Source organism: Athene noctua, chromosome 2 (genome assembly GCF_965140245.1).
Source record: "Athene noctua chromosome 2, bAthNoc1.hap1.1, whole genome shotgun sequence".
NCBI classification, from domain to species: domain Eukaryota; kingdom Metazoa; phylum Chordata; class Aves; order Strigiformes; family Strigidae; genus Athene; species Athene noctua.
Window position 1 is genome coordinate 25258063 of NC_134038.1, and position 14502 is coordinate 25272564.

The 14502-nt window shown below is 38.4% G+C and overlaps 1 protein-coding gene across 10 annotated transcripts in view; it reads right to left on the reverse strand.

Moving 5' to 3' along the window:
- MATN2 (matrilin 2) overlaps positions 1–14502 on the reverse strand; it is a 78673-nt gene that overhangs the window by 34320 nt on the left and 29851 nt on the right. For all 10 annotated transcript variants that reach the window (XR_012633099.1, XM_074898659.1, XM_074898657.1 and 7 more), the window contains exons 5-6: positions 10571–10693; positions 3236–3358 (exon numbers count right to left, since the gene is read on the reverse strand). Coding sequence is in view for 9 of the 10 variants with exons in the window: in XM_074898659.1 (XP_074754760.1) it covers positions 3236–3358; positions 10571–10693 (246 nt within the window). In the remaining variant the exon portion in view is untranslated. The remainder of the gene's footprint in view (positions 1–3235; positions 3359–10570; positions 10694–14502) is intronic.

Here is a 14502-nt window from a genome sequence, read left to right on the forward strand (position 1 = left end):
CACTGTCTATCCTGTACGAAAATTCACAGGGACTGAGAGAGATCCCTCATAACTGAAAAATGCTAATGTTACATTCATCTTTTTTAAAAGGCAGGAAGAAAGACCCAAGGAATTATAGATCAATATGCACCTTTCAGTCCCAGGATCATAGAGCACATCATCTCAGAATCAATTCTCAAATATGTGAAGGTCAAAAAGATTATTTGGAATAGTCAACATGGATTTACTAAGGGCAAGCCATGCCGGACCAACCCATTCACCTTCAGTGATTAAATGACTGCATCTGTGGACAAGGACTTTGGCACTAGTAAAGCTCTTGGTGCTGCCTCCCACAGCATTCTCATTTGGAAGCTGAGGAAGTATAGGCTGGAAGAAAGAGCTGATAGGTGGGGTGAAAATTTGCCAGGCCACCAGCCTTAAAGGATAGTGATTGATGGCTTCATCTCTGGCTAGTTGCTGATAATAATCAGAGGACCACAGGGGACGGTACTGGGAGTCACATTACTAAACATCTTCATCAGTGACATAGATGATGATACCAAGATCACCCCCAGCATATCTGTGGGTGACACTAAATTAGGGACAATCACTGAAAACAAACAGCAGAACTTCAATACTGAGGAACCTTGATAAACTTGATGATTGGACCAGAAGATGTCTTATGAAGTTCAGCAAGAATTGCAAAGTTCTGCATCTGGGCTGGAAACACTCCATAGTTTGTACAGACTGGGAAGTGACCCACTGTCAGGGGAGCAGCATGGGTCAGCTACTCCCTAACGGAAGGAGAGCCAGGAGCCAAGGGCGATAATACAGCCGAGCAGGGTAGGGGCCTTGTCAGACAGGCAGTACCCAAGCAAGGTGAGCAGGGCAGGCCTCGAAATGGTAGCCAGGTTTAACCAGAAGTCCAGATCATCAGACAAGTACACCCTGCGAGGCAGGTCTGAGGTCAAGCCAGGAAGCCAGCCTGCATGTCAGGATGAGGTGAGGCCAGCCAGGGTCTGACACAGCCCAGTGTGGCAGGTCCACAGTCCAGGGCAAGGCCATGGTCAAGCTAGGAAGTCAGTCTGCAGGTCAGGTTCTGGATCAATAAAGGCTATCCCCAAGCCCAGCTGGAGACTGCACTTGACATGCTTTTGTCCAGTTCTGGAACAATCCCTTCCCTTCTCCCCCCAGTTAAAGGCAATAAATTGAAGAGGGCTCAACAGAGACCTTCTTCTGGGACATAGTGCACCTGACTTGCGCAGAGAACTTGAAGAATCTGGTCTTACTGAGTCTGGTGAAAAGGAAGGTATCTAACTGCAGCCTACAATTACTTCTTGTAGGTCATTACAAAGGTGATGGAGCTAAACCCTTCTTGACAGTGCCAGATGATGTAACAAGGAACAATGGTCACTACCTGTGGCTTGGGTGATTTGTGTTGGACATGAGGAAAATGTTTTTCACTGGTGGGACAGTGCAGCAGTGGAATAGGTTGACCAGAGAGGTTGTGGACTCTCTACTGGAGCTTTTTGAGACTCAGCTAGACAAAACCATAGCTGGCTCAATCCACAGTTTGTAGCAGTTCCATTTTGAAGAGAAGGCTAGAGTAGATGACTTCTAGAAATCCTGTCCAACCAGCATTTGATTTAAACAGGTTGAAATAATACATACAGTTAGACCATAAGCTGAAAACTACTTGAGACATTTAAAATGTTTATGCAGTTTTAAGGTCTTTGTTCAGTTCAAACTGGGGAAGAAAACACTGCTTAAAATCCACATTCTTAAATTAAAGGTATTAACAAAAATTGTGCTTGGGCAGTGTCACTTACACTATACTAAGATTTCAAGATTTCAAAAATCTATGGATGTGGAAGTATAGTGGAAGCATAAGAGAATTTAGCCAGCCCTTAGCTGACAGATACTTGATACATAGGTGAGTTCGTACAATCTACGAGCGACACGAATCAGTACAAACTGTACTGTGACCCTTGGGAAGGCAGAAAATTCATCTCCCCTGACTCCAACCATCTAAAAATTAGGTGTCATCCAGGCTCCCTGCATAGTCAAGGAAAATACAGGTACTTCTGTAAATTTGTGTTAGAGCTGTGAGCAATGGCTTTCCAGAAGTGTGTGTCTCCCTTGATCATAAGGTCAGATGTACAGCCTGGATTAGATCCTTTCTTTCTAAATGTTAAATTTAAGTGAAATAGATACCAAGCAAATATACAGTACAGCCTATACGTTAACATAGTCTCTCATCATAAAGACTGAAATGCCCCCAAGGCTGTAAAAAGCACAGAGAAGCAGTGCTATATTGATGCATTTTTTTGACTAATAATGTTTGAACATTTTATTCAATAATATGGGCTAAATTCACCACTGGCATCAGCAGTTCCACTCACCTAAAACTAATAGAGTTTGTCTGCTTACAGACACAATAGTAACATTTCTTTATCAAGGCCCATATTTATGATGAAAGGTAATTAGGAAGGTAGGTTAAGGTTTTCCCTTCACATTTCCTGAAAGTGAGTTATGACTTAAACATGTGGAGGTTTTAGCTTGTTTTCCCAATTACAGGAAGCCTTGGCAAGAATACTTTCTGGTATGTCAGTTCCCCTCCACTTCACACCCCCTCCTAACTCTGGTAATTTTTGAGCTTGTTAGCCGGGTATCAATCAAATTTGACAAACAACAAAGCCATGAAGTTACTAGGACCTGACGGAAACATGGAAGCTTGGTGGAAGATGCTGATGTTGCTAGAGCTTTGGCACACTATCAAAGAACCCACTCTTCAGAAAAATCCATAGGAAAACAGGCTGCAATGTCTTCTCTGATTGTGGAACTATTCTATTTAATTTTAGCTTGTCTTACAAACCAAACTGATTATAAATTGTCTTGTACAGACTTGTTCGTTACCCAGCTAGGGAGATGATACTGTAACTGGATATGGATAATCAGAGACTGTGCAAGACAAAGCTTTGGGCTTTTACTGTTGAAAATTGAAAAGGCACCTGGTTTCATGTTAAAAGTTTCCTGTTCATTAGAGGGTCCTCTGTCCTTAGCCCTTCCCCCACAAAGCCAAACTACCCCCCCAAACAACTTGCATCGCTTTCAAGACCTTAGGCTTCTAGGGCACTCCAATATCTTCTACACCTGATGCATTATTCAGTGTTCCCAGGACCAGCGGGAATATCACTGCTGAAAACTGGAAGACAGAAGTACAAACTGTTCATAATTAAACCTCATCACAACTTACTTCTGCAAGTTCTTTTGTCTGGATTTAAAATGAACCCTGGGTGGCATCTACAGTAGTAGGAGTCTTCAGTGTTAACACATTCATGTTGACAACCTTGGTTATCCAAAGCACAGTAATCTACAACTGAAAAAAACCAAGACCAACACATACAATTTAGAAAAACAAAATTAAAACTATTATACAGAGGTATTATGATACTAGTTACACACAGTAGCTATATAAAAAAAAGAAAAGACATTTCTGTTCTGAAGAGCCCTTCTGCAAAAAGTAGTGCACTTTCAATATCAGCTGGTAGATCAGATTTGATACAAGTCCTGGACCATTTCTCTTACCCTTTGAACGTTTATCAGCTCTTGGATTGTCAGGAGCCTTCTCAACATGCTTTCTCAGATCTGAAAACCAAGTCTCAGTCAGTAACTCTGTCCAGATGTTGACACTGTAGCCCAGGGTATAGCAAAGTTTGCTTGATTTAGCTCAGTCTTCTCTGTCTGAAAATCCAGTCCTGGAATTGCTCTACTTTTCCTTAGTTCCCTCCCAGCAGTATTAGTTCTCAAGAGCTGTTCCTGTAGCCTCAGTATATAGGAGACCCATGGCAATACCTTCTACACTGAGGACTGTCAGTATATTCATTCCCTCTGATGTGCTTCAGATTCATCCTGTACAAAGCAGCTGCAGCTATGAAGCCTGAGAGTTTCAAGTTGATATTCACTACTGATATTTTGCTTATATAATATGTTTTGTATGACAGAATAAAATATCAAAGCTCATCCAGTCACTTATTTCACAAGTCTGGTCATCTATTATGCCAACCCATATTGACAAGATAGATTGCCAAAGGATAATAAGGTAATACTTTAGAGAGTTTACTCAGTCAAGCCAATTCAGAAGTGCCAAACAAGTTAAATGATTTTTTAAAAATTTCTTTGCATGTTAAGCTGTTTCTTCACAAAGAAAGTCTTAGAAGAAACTACAGATAAGTCACAAAGCAGGTGTTCTGTCCCCAAAGAGCTGCCAGGCTCACATTAGGCAAGTTTAACTGATTCTTTCTGCAGAAGACAGCAATGTGCTCAGCTTCACACAGACATTTAACAACACAGATTCCCCTTCTTTGCCAACTGAATACGTTTTTCATTACTTTATACTGCTGAGCCTTGCAAATTGCTTTAAGAGGCAGTAATTTGTTTTAATGAAATCAATTCCTTCTTCAATAGCCCTGTCTTTGCAAATCATGTGTATGCTCAGGTGTGCCAAGATATTTAGTCAAAGTCATCTAGTCAGGAAAGCGGGTAATACATTTAGTTACTCTGAAAGAGCTTCTTTTAACCCTTCAGAATATTTGTGTTGAATCAAGTCAAATTAGACTATTTACTGGCTGCTATGTGAGACCATTTTCCTGGCAAGCACCTTCCTGTTTCCAGACTGAATAGCTTCATATAAAAATTTATTTACTGAATATATATTTCAAGGATATAATGTGTCATACAATTAGTCAGCTTTCCTCTTCAATTAATTCTAACCACATGCACATTTTCAAGTGTTTTAAAAGATGCATTAAGAAATAAGTAGGCCAAAGAATAATTTTTTTCTACCTAGCATCATACATGTGAAACAGCCCATATGGATCACTCCATAAGGTCATCTCCTCCTCTGCGTTTAAACCCTAACAAAATGCATTTCTACCACAATACCTGAACTGCCTGACTAATGAAAGTTGAGACTAGAACAGAACAGAATAATTCCAGTTGGAAGGGACCTACAGTGGTCATCCAGTTCAACTGCCTGACCAGTTCAGGGCTGACCAAATGTTAAAGCGTGTTGTTAAGGGCATTGTCCAAAAGCCTCTTAAATGCCGACAGGCTTGGGGCATCAACCACTTCTCTAGGAAGTCTGTTTGAACGTTTGACCACCCTCTTCATAAAGAAATGCTACCTGCTGTCCAGTCTAAACCTCCCCTGGTGCAGCTTTGAACCATTCCCATGTGTCCTGTCACTGGATACCAGGGAGAAGAGATCAGCACCTCCCTCTCCACTTCCCCCCCTCAGGAAGTTGTAGAGAACAATGAGGTTGCCCCTCAGCCTCCTTTTCTCCAAACTAGACAAGCCCAAAGCCCTTAGCTACTCCTCACAGGACATATCTTCCAGCCCTTTCACCAGCTTCATTGTTTGAGAGACAACTAAACAGGTCTTAGAATGCTTTATTATCAACATCTGAGCAACTATGACCCTAAGCACTTACAGATGACAGTCTCCTGAGGGAGGAAGTGTGCCTTCTTATGGCTATGCAGCTGCTAATGTACTGTGGACAGAAGAGTAAAAACTCAACAAAATAAATAATAATTTTTCCAGGCTTGCTTTTTTCCATTTATAGCCTTCCGGGGAACTCTTACTCAAAGAAGTAGATCTGTTGGCCTGTAAGAATAATGCCTTTCCACTAACCCAGTTCAAGAGAGAACATTCTTTTGACAGTTGCTTTTGGAGATAAGTATTATTGCCTTTTTTCAATAATTTTTATATACAAATTGCCCTAATTCTAGGCAGACTTAGCCTTGCAGACTGGCACTAGTAATTGACCTACAAATTCATTTAACTTTTAGCTTCAGTTTTGTTTTGGTAGTACTTGCTTAGAAGAGAAACTTCTCAACAGCATTCCAGTCAGCAAGTAAGCTGTCCATTAAGTTAAATCTTCCTGAAAAGACTGAGAAAAATTTTTAAAGTCTGTGTTTCTTATATTGAAGTACTGTAATCCTTTAGTTGATATGCAGAAACTATACACAGTTTGTATAAGAACAAAGCAGAAAAATATTTTTCTGTTTTTTAAAGTTCTATTTTCATATTTCTGTACTGAGTCATGAGATAAAGACTAGAATGTGAACACTTAGAGATCTCAATGTTTTTAATGTTAAACCATGTCTATTTCACTAAGAAATTTTTCTAAGGTATGAATCAACAAACTTTTTAGTGAGCAAGTGTTTTGCCAATTATTAGGCCTAGCATAAAGATGAACCAATAACCAAATTGTATTTGATACAAAAGGGTCAGTACATGGGTGAGCGCTGGGTGTACAAACAAGCCAGTCAGATTATACATAATTGACATCAACCCCACTGACCCCAACAACAACACTGCACAGCCAACAATGGGTGGAATAAATGGTGAAATGCCATAGAAGGGATGGGAGACAACCAGGTCAGCCAGCCAAATACAAAAACCTAAGGAAGCCACATACTGAATCCTTACAGAGCTCACATTTACAAAAGCCAGACCTGACTGGAGCCCAGTCCCACGGAGGCAGGAGGTCCTTCCCCAGCAGGAAACTCTGCAAAGTGCCTCCACCTCACAGACAGACACTGCCCCTTCCTGTAAGTGGTCCCGGCTTTTATCCCTCAGTGGGACACCTGACCTTTGCTTACTTAATGCAGACACCTGGGCTCATTTACCCAATGGCTCTGTCTGCAAGGCCGGCACCACCCTGGAGGGAAGCCTAAAGGCAAACTCACCCCCCCTTTGTGAAGGGCTGTGGGAATCACTCCTATGTCAACCTTAATTTGGGGCTTGGGGTTGAAACCCCAGCATTTCAGCAAGCAATTAATTCAGTTGTCATCTCCCCATGTTTGTTTCACCCCGTTTTCTTGCTTGGAATTAGCTGGTAAGTGATGACAGCCATCTTTTGCTTCCAGTTACCAGTTCTGCACTCTGGGTGCTTACATTGACCTCTCTGAACTATGGACATATGGGTCACCTTTCTCCTCTATTGTTGTTTTACTCCTATGATATTTATCCAGGTTATTCAGGTTTAGAAGAATGGAGTAAGTTAAGGGGAAGGTTAGAAAAAAAGGTAGGAAGAAAAGATGACAGAATAAGTAAAGGCATCAGGAGAATGAAAAAGAACGTGGGGGGAAGAGTAGAGCAGACTCATGGATGACTCGTAAGAACCTAGAAAGTGGCCAAAAAAGTCTAGCGGTGCCAGGACTGCAGGGAGGTGCCAGCAGCCTAATCACTGCCAGGAGAAGAGGTCCCAAGCCCAACAGCTGCAGCAATACAGAGACAGTCTAGCACCAGTGCCAGGAAAGAGAGGACAGCATGTCCAGCAACACCAAGACAGTAGAGAGACTGAGTGTCCAGCAGCATGATGGAGAAAGAATGGCTCATTACCACCCAATTTTAACTGGCAGGATTTTGTTCATGTGAAAGGAGGGCAGTTAACATGAAAAGCTGTTTAAAAAGGCAAAGTGATAGTGCTCTGCTAGCCATACTTATCACTGAGCAGACAACTTCAAATACTGTTTCATCTACAAATCTGTTCATGCACTGTGTTACAAACAGTCAGAGTGGTTGGCCATTCAGTGCTCACTTTGAATACGTTGTGAACTGCTGGTTCTGAGATTTTATTTAATTATTGCCATTCAGGGAACTGGCTGACATGTCAATAAAGAAATTAGTATTGCCTTTGATCCTTAATCAGAGAAATTCGCCCATCAGAAAGGAGGAAGAGAACTTAACAAACCTGCTTGTGAAATGAGTTTTCTGTACTTTCTCATTTACTTTTGCTATAGCTAAAATTTTAGAAGTCTTAGATATCTCAGAGAGAAACCGTCAGATCTTTGAGAGAACTGCAATGTGTATGTCTTGCTGAAATTCTCTCTTTGTTCTCTGGATGAAGAGGAGAAAATAACCTTAATGAAGTCACTGTTTTAGGCAAAATTGTTGTACTCGGTGGTCTCTGGTATATGTGTACATCAAGATCTTTCTTCTGATCCTGCTCATTTGATAATAAATACTACACAGAAAAGAATGGTTAACTAGCTTAAGAGTAATGAAAACTGAGAGTTATCACTACACAGTCTCCCTTACAAGACTTTCCAGTAAGGATGATTATTCATTGGTGATCACATCTGCAGAAGTTGTACATTCCTGGTAGTAGCATATTCCTCAAAAATCTCAAATTGTTCAAATCTAAAAAGTCAAATTCTGGAGACTGACAGGTAATATGATTTGTGGACAAACTAGCATCAAAACTGCAAATTACCCAGACAATCTTTTCTTGTTCAGGAAATGTAGAGAGGCTCAGTTCTGCATGAGTAAAACATAATTAATATAAATTGAAACATTCACATGCATCACTAAGAAATGAAAAAGTTAAACGGTCAAATAAAGCCAAAAGAAAATTGAAAAACAGTAGTGCTAATAATGTGCTTTAAGATCAAAATTAAGACTATTGCAGGAGTATGAATGGCGTGAGTTCATGGGGTTTTTTGCTAAATTAGGTGTAAATGAATAGAAATCGAGTAGAGAGGAAAGACAGCTATAAAATGTAAGATACCATAGTGAACCAATGCATGACCTGTATTTTGAAAATAATTGAAAATAACTGAGAATATGAAAGCTTCAAATGTTATCATTGCAGCTTATAATAGGCCTGTATCTCTCCATGTCAAAGAGAGTCAGTGAGGATGTAGAAAAAAATGTTAAAAGATTTATCACACCTCCAAATAACACTCTTCAGACTTTGCAGAGAAATTATTAACAGGCAAAACCCAAGTGCCATTGTAAGAAATTTCATAAATGGCATAGAAATATTTTGAAGCTTTTAATAAGAGAAATAGACTTTGTATTTATTATAGAGGATAATAGTAGGTTTGACACACAATTTCACCAAAATTTCTTTTTATCCCTATGATGCTATGGTAGCTACCTTCCCAGTAAAAATATCTCGAGATGTAAAGGACCCTTCAACTTAATAGGGAGAAAACAGTAACAACAGCTGATGCCACTAATCAAAAATATTTTGGATTAGAATATGCGGTAGGAAAGAACTAGGGATGAAAGAACCTACCACAGAAGTAATGGATTTTCTGTCTCAGGATATAGTCAGATCAGTAGCACAGAAATACATGCTTTATCCTAACACAGGTAAAGGTCAAGAGGATTAGCTAAGGTTATTGGATGAACTTCTGTAGATGTAGAAATTTGGGCCAGAACACCTAACAGGCCTAAACAGCCATCATTAGGTGCATTTTCTAAACAAGACAACTTCAGAAAGCAGGTTATTAAAATGGTATATTAGTGGCCAAACTATGCCGAGGATAAATTATGTTGAGAAATTTAAACACTCCTGTACTGAGATCATGAAGCTACAAGTAAGGGGAAACATTTCTGAAAAGTAAGTACAGAGTGAACATTCTTCAAACTGCATTATGTTATCCTGTGTCTAAAAAAACTCATAACTTCATTTGTGTGTCACATGTGAAACTACATGTAGAAACTTCAGTTCCATAAACTGTCATCTATTTGGCATCTAAAACCAGGATTATCCTGCAAGGTAATAGCTCTGTGTAGGTAATAAGAGACAGATTATATTATGTTAGATTTGTTTAAAATGACAAGAAAGAGTAAGCTGATGGACAAAAGCATTGTGGTGGCCTGTGGCAGATTTGGGGCCAAGGATACACTTGGATTCACTTCCATGGGATTTCAGCATGTGTTTGAAATTAAGCATGCATTTAAGTGCTTGCCTGAAGAGAATACTTGGCAAATAAGGTCATTTTTTTTCAAGGACTCACTAGGGGTTTTTTGTGGTAGATACCAAAAGACAGTATTTTCACAAAATATAGCATGGGATGAAAAGTTTACAAGAAGGCTACTAGGCTAGTGAAAAAGATTATCCTAGAAGTATTTACTGTGTCTAAATGGGGAAGCAGAGTGAGATACTGACACGGTAATAGAGAGGGAAGTATGTTTTGTGTTAAAAAATTATTATACTGTATTTCCACAGTCACGCTTTTGAGTTGTAATTCTCAGAGCTGATATTTGCTTCTTTACTGCCCACAGTGAAAATCAAAGGCACATAGTGGATGGGTTCTTAAAGGGGGCTAAACTTTCCTTAAAGTCATCTTCCCAAAAAGAGTTTGAAATCTCTCCTGGCATGATCATAAAACTAAATGAGAAATGACAAGGAATTGTCCACTTTCAAGTTTTTCCATGTATAACTTCTATCTGAAGAGGAGCTATCGAGTTTGTCTGGCTTCGTTTTTTAATGGCCACATATATCATGCCAGTACATTGCTGGCCACATATACGGATCTAGAATAAAACATCTGGTGTGTTGTTTCAAAACAGCAATGTTAATTTCTGTGTGAAATTAGTTGGAACAATTTTCTGAAGTCACCATTCATTATCAGTAAAGGCCTATGAACATGCCAATATGTATTCTTCCTCATCTACCACTCATAGGAGAGCTTCCCATCATTGTCTATGGCTAAACTGGATATTAATTTATATTGAATTTCCCTTTGGTTTGTGTCAAGAGGTAAATGTGAATTGCTAAATTCATACTCACCGACACAATTCTTTCCATTTGCATCAAGATCATACCCTTCATAACACTGACAGACATAAGACCCGGGTGTGTTCACACAGATCTGCTCACAGTCATGTTTCTCCACAGCACAAAGGTCCTGAGCTACAAAACATAATTCAATGTATATGAAATTCTTTGACCAATAATGCATGGGTAGACTATAGATCAGAAATAAATTTCAGGAAGCTATAACAGCTTTTTAGAGATGAGCTCATTTTAACACTGATTATGCCATTGTCCTGTCAAAGTGAAAGTCTTATGTCAGCAGGAACAATCACTCAAAGCTGAGGAGCAAATTTCTTCAGCTGAAGGCAACAACAGTAATGGGCCAATGGTGTCTAGCTGAGTTGCTTAAGTGTTTCTCTAAAAGGTTTGAAGGGTATTCTTCAGGGTTTTTTTGGGGAAAAAAAGTGTTTGTGACTTTTTTTCTTTTTTGCATAACCCTCCCAGATAAATGATGATGAGGTTATAAAGGAAAATGAAAATGTAACACCAAAAATTTGGGGTTGATTTCTGAGTTTTATAATTTTTCATTTTTGTGCAAAATACCATAGCCAGTTACCCCTCCCAAGCAAAAGATCTCATTAGAAAAAATTACTATGACAGGTGAGGTCAGTTCAGCATCTGGCCAAATGAAGAACATTGGGCTTTCTTTTCAATAGACTAAAACTTTCTCAGAACTCCATTTCTGCAGTGAAATCTCTGCAAAGCAGAGTACTTTGTGTTGCTCAGGATCAGGCCCAAAGACTGCTCAACATGGAATGACCATTTACATCTACAAAAAAAGGCTTTTGGAACATGTTTGATGAAACTGACCAAGCAAATATGAATTTTCTTTTATAGCTGTCTGCTTCATATCAAGTGGCATGATGAACAGCATAAACAGTCATTTAACTCTCTTGTTGTAGTATAAACACCCACAAAAAAGATAAATTTCCAGTTACTTTCAGTTACTTTTCTTCTTTTGTACTATTTTGTGTATCAATGTAAGATTTGAACATCTCTAGAGAAGAATGGAAGAGCTTAAGTTAAACAAACAAATACAGTGTAATGAGTAAATAATAGACATTATCAGACACAACCACTTTTCTCTAGAAAAGTTGGACTAGAGTATGTGAAAGGAGCATCCTTTGCATGGATGCAAAACCATCTTAATAAAATAAATGTAAGAATATTTCAAATTAAACAAAATAACTTTTTTTTCCCCAAGCTTTGCTCTGGAAGATAGCTGAGTTGCTTTTATTTATTTTTTTTTCATGTGGACAGCATGAAAATCACAAGTGATTGTGATTGTGAAATAACAAGTATGGCAGATTTTCTTCCTTCAATACAAGGAAATAAATTTTTTTAAAAATAATGTTATAAGGAAATATATCAAGGACACAACTATTCAAAAGAGAAATGCACCCTTTTCCAGCCTGAAGCAAAGTTGTTGTTTCACTGCTGACTGTGGCCATTTGGTTAAGGGTTTTAAGAAGTGAATACTGATATGGTGTACTCTCACAACATAAAAATAAAGGGAACAGAAGAATGGAAAAGACTATAACTTTAGATACAGAAGAATGAAAAGAGTATAGCTCTAGGTACATGCCATTCATCTTTTCTGCACTGTTTAATTTAGTAAGTGTTAAAATATATATGTAAATAAACTATTTGTTCATGAAAGAGCTGACAAATACATCCAAATCTTTGATAAATACATCTGGTTTATGTTGATCATGTATTGCACTAAAAAGAAACACGACGAAGATTTATTTTACTTAGAGGTGAAGTAAGGAATATGTTGTCTCTGTGCACTTGTGGACAAAGAGTAGCCAGCAAAGGTAATTAAAATGGTCACAGACTGTGGGTTTTTCTATGGCCATGTTTCTGCTTACCTCCAGAAATAAGCTGTCCAGTTTGTCCAGGTTTGGTCCCCTATCCTCATGAATTCTGTTACTTCTCTGGGGAGCCATTAGACATAATATTCTGACCTTGTCTAGACTGCTACTGTATCATCTCTCCCCTTCACCAATGATTTGCACCATCCTAGCTCATTTAAGGCCAGTTTGATTGCTCTCAATATTAGGTTTCCAGTGCTAATTGCTAAAATTAGTTCATAGTTTGGTGATGTAGAAAAAAGTCCATTAGAAGTAGGCTACAAACACATTGAATGACTCATTCCCCTTTAATAATTAGCAAACTGTAATCTAGTATAATCTGATTGATGATCAAAGCAAGTACACAGTCAAGCAAATCATGTGTGGCTGGTAAGTGGGGAAAACTAATATAAGACTGAGTCATAGCTAAAAAAAAAAAGTAACACAATGCAGCAATGGGCTTCAAAAAATAGTAGAGAGGGAACGGTATTGAGGGCTACTGTGCATGGGTCACTAGTAGGAAAACTACACAAATCCAAAACTCTTTAAAATTAATCTGTAATTTGAAGCAGTGCAGTGCCCAAAAGATAAACTACTGGCTGATAAAACTATGGAAATGTAACACAATAGAAAAGAAGACGACACAATAAAGAAAGAATTTTTCACACTTGTAATTAAAATTTTGTCGACTCACAAAAAAAATTTCAATTGTCAAAACTGATGTTAGGGGTGAGGATGGGGAAAACGTGTGAGAGGAAATGAAAAAAAAAAAGAGACATTTCTAATTTCAAATAACTTCCAGAAAACTGAAAGCAAAATAATTCTTTCTTTGAAGTTACTTAAGAAATTTAATAGCATATGGTGAGTTTAAAAGAAAGGTTTAAAGGATACAAACATTTTAAATGAGAAGCATTTTAAGACAGACACAATGAAAAGGTTAGAGGATATTACTGAAATGTGATTATATAGTTGGAGCCATCTGACCACCTGCCTCCTGAAGAGAAAATACGCAGAAGCAGAAAAAAACAAGGCTGCGTGAAAAATTGTTCTTGTCACTATTCTTGTCTTGGCTTAGCTGCTGAACCAAATAATAATTAGGAAACACTCCAGATTGGATTTTTTTTTTTTTAATCTTCTTGAGGAAACAAAAACATGAATAAAGTGTTCCATTTGTTCCATTTAACACAAAACATTCCCCCTGAAATTCACACACATGCCTATGACAAATGTCTACATTTGGTGAAGGATGCTAATGAAAAGGACTAGAAAACAGAGATTCCTAAACGCAACTCATCCCATAGCTCAACAGCACAGGAGGTGAACAGCTCAAAAGCAGTTTCTTGCTGTAGCTCAAAAGGTCTCAAGATGATTCAGTGTAGCTGCGAGAATGCTCAGATCACTCCGGTGCTGACATGCTTTTGTTCAAGTTCCTATTTAGTGAGGATCTGACTGAAACCACGTGTCCCACTGCACATGTAAGGACTCTAATCCCCAAGTGCGGAGTTGTTTCAGATAATAACATACTCTCACTGTTTCAGTGGTCATGAAGTATTTGATATAAAATACAACACTAAGCAAGAGAGACTAAGAACCCACTAACCCCAAACTACCTGATTGCTTTATGGCACTCTTATGAGATGTGGAACATGTGAGTTCAAGCACAAGGATAGGATTGGAACCTGCATACCTCACTTTAATTCTAAATTATCAGTTGTGAAGGGTACATCCTATGCTCTCACCAGATTTTTGAAAAGACATTTCCAAAATTTTTCTTCTGGCTAAAATCAGTTTGACAAATTTCACTTGAATCCATGCACTATCGTGGGATAAGAAACTACATTTTTAGCAAGCACATTTTCCACAAGTAATTAAAAACAGTATTACATAATTTGTTTAAAATAATGGTGGATACAGAAATAAATTTGGCATACCCATCTAATGTAGTCTGCTCTTAATTACTAGAAAGCAAGTTTGGACCAAATGGACAAAAAAAATACTATTTATAAAGATCACAATTAACGTGAAATACAGTTTATTATTATAAAGTCAATT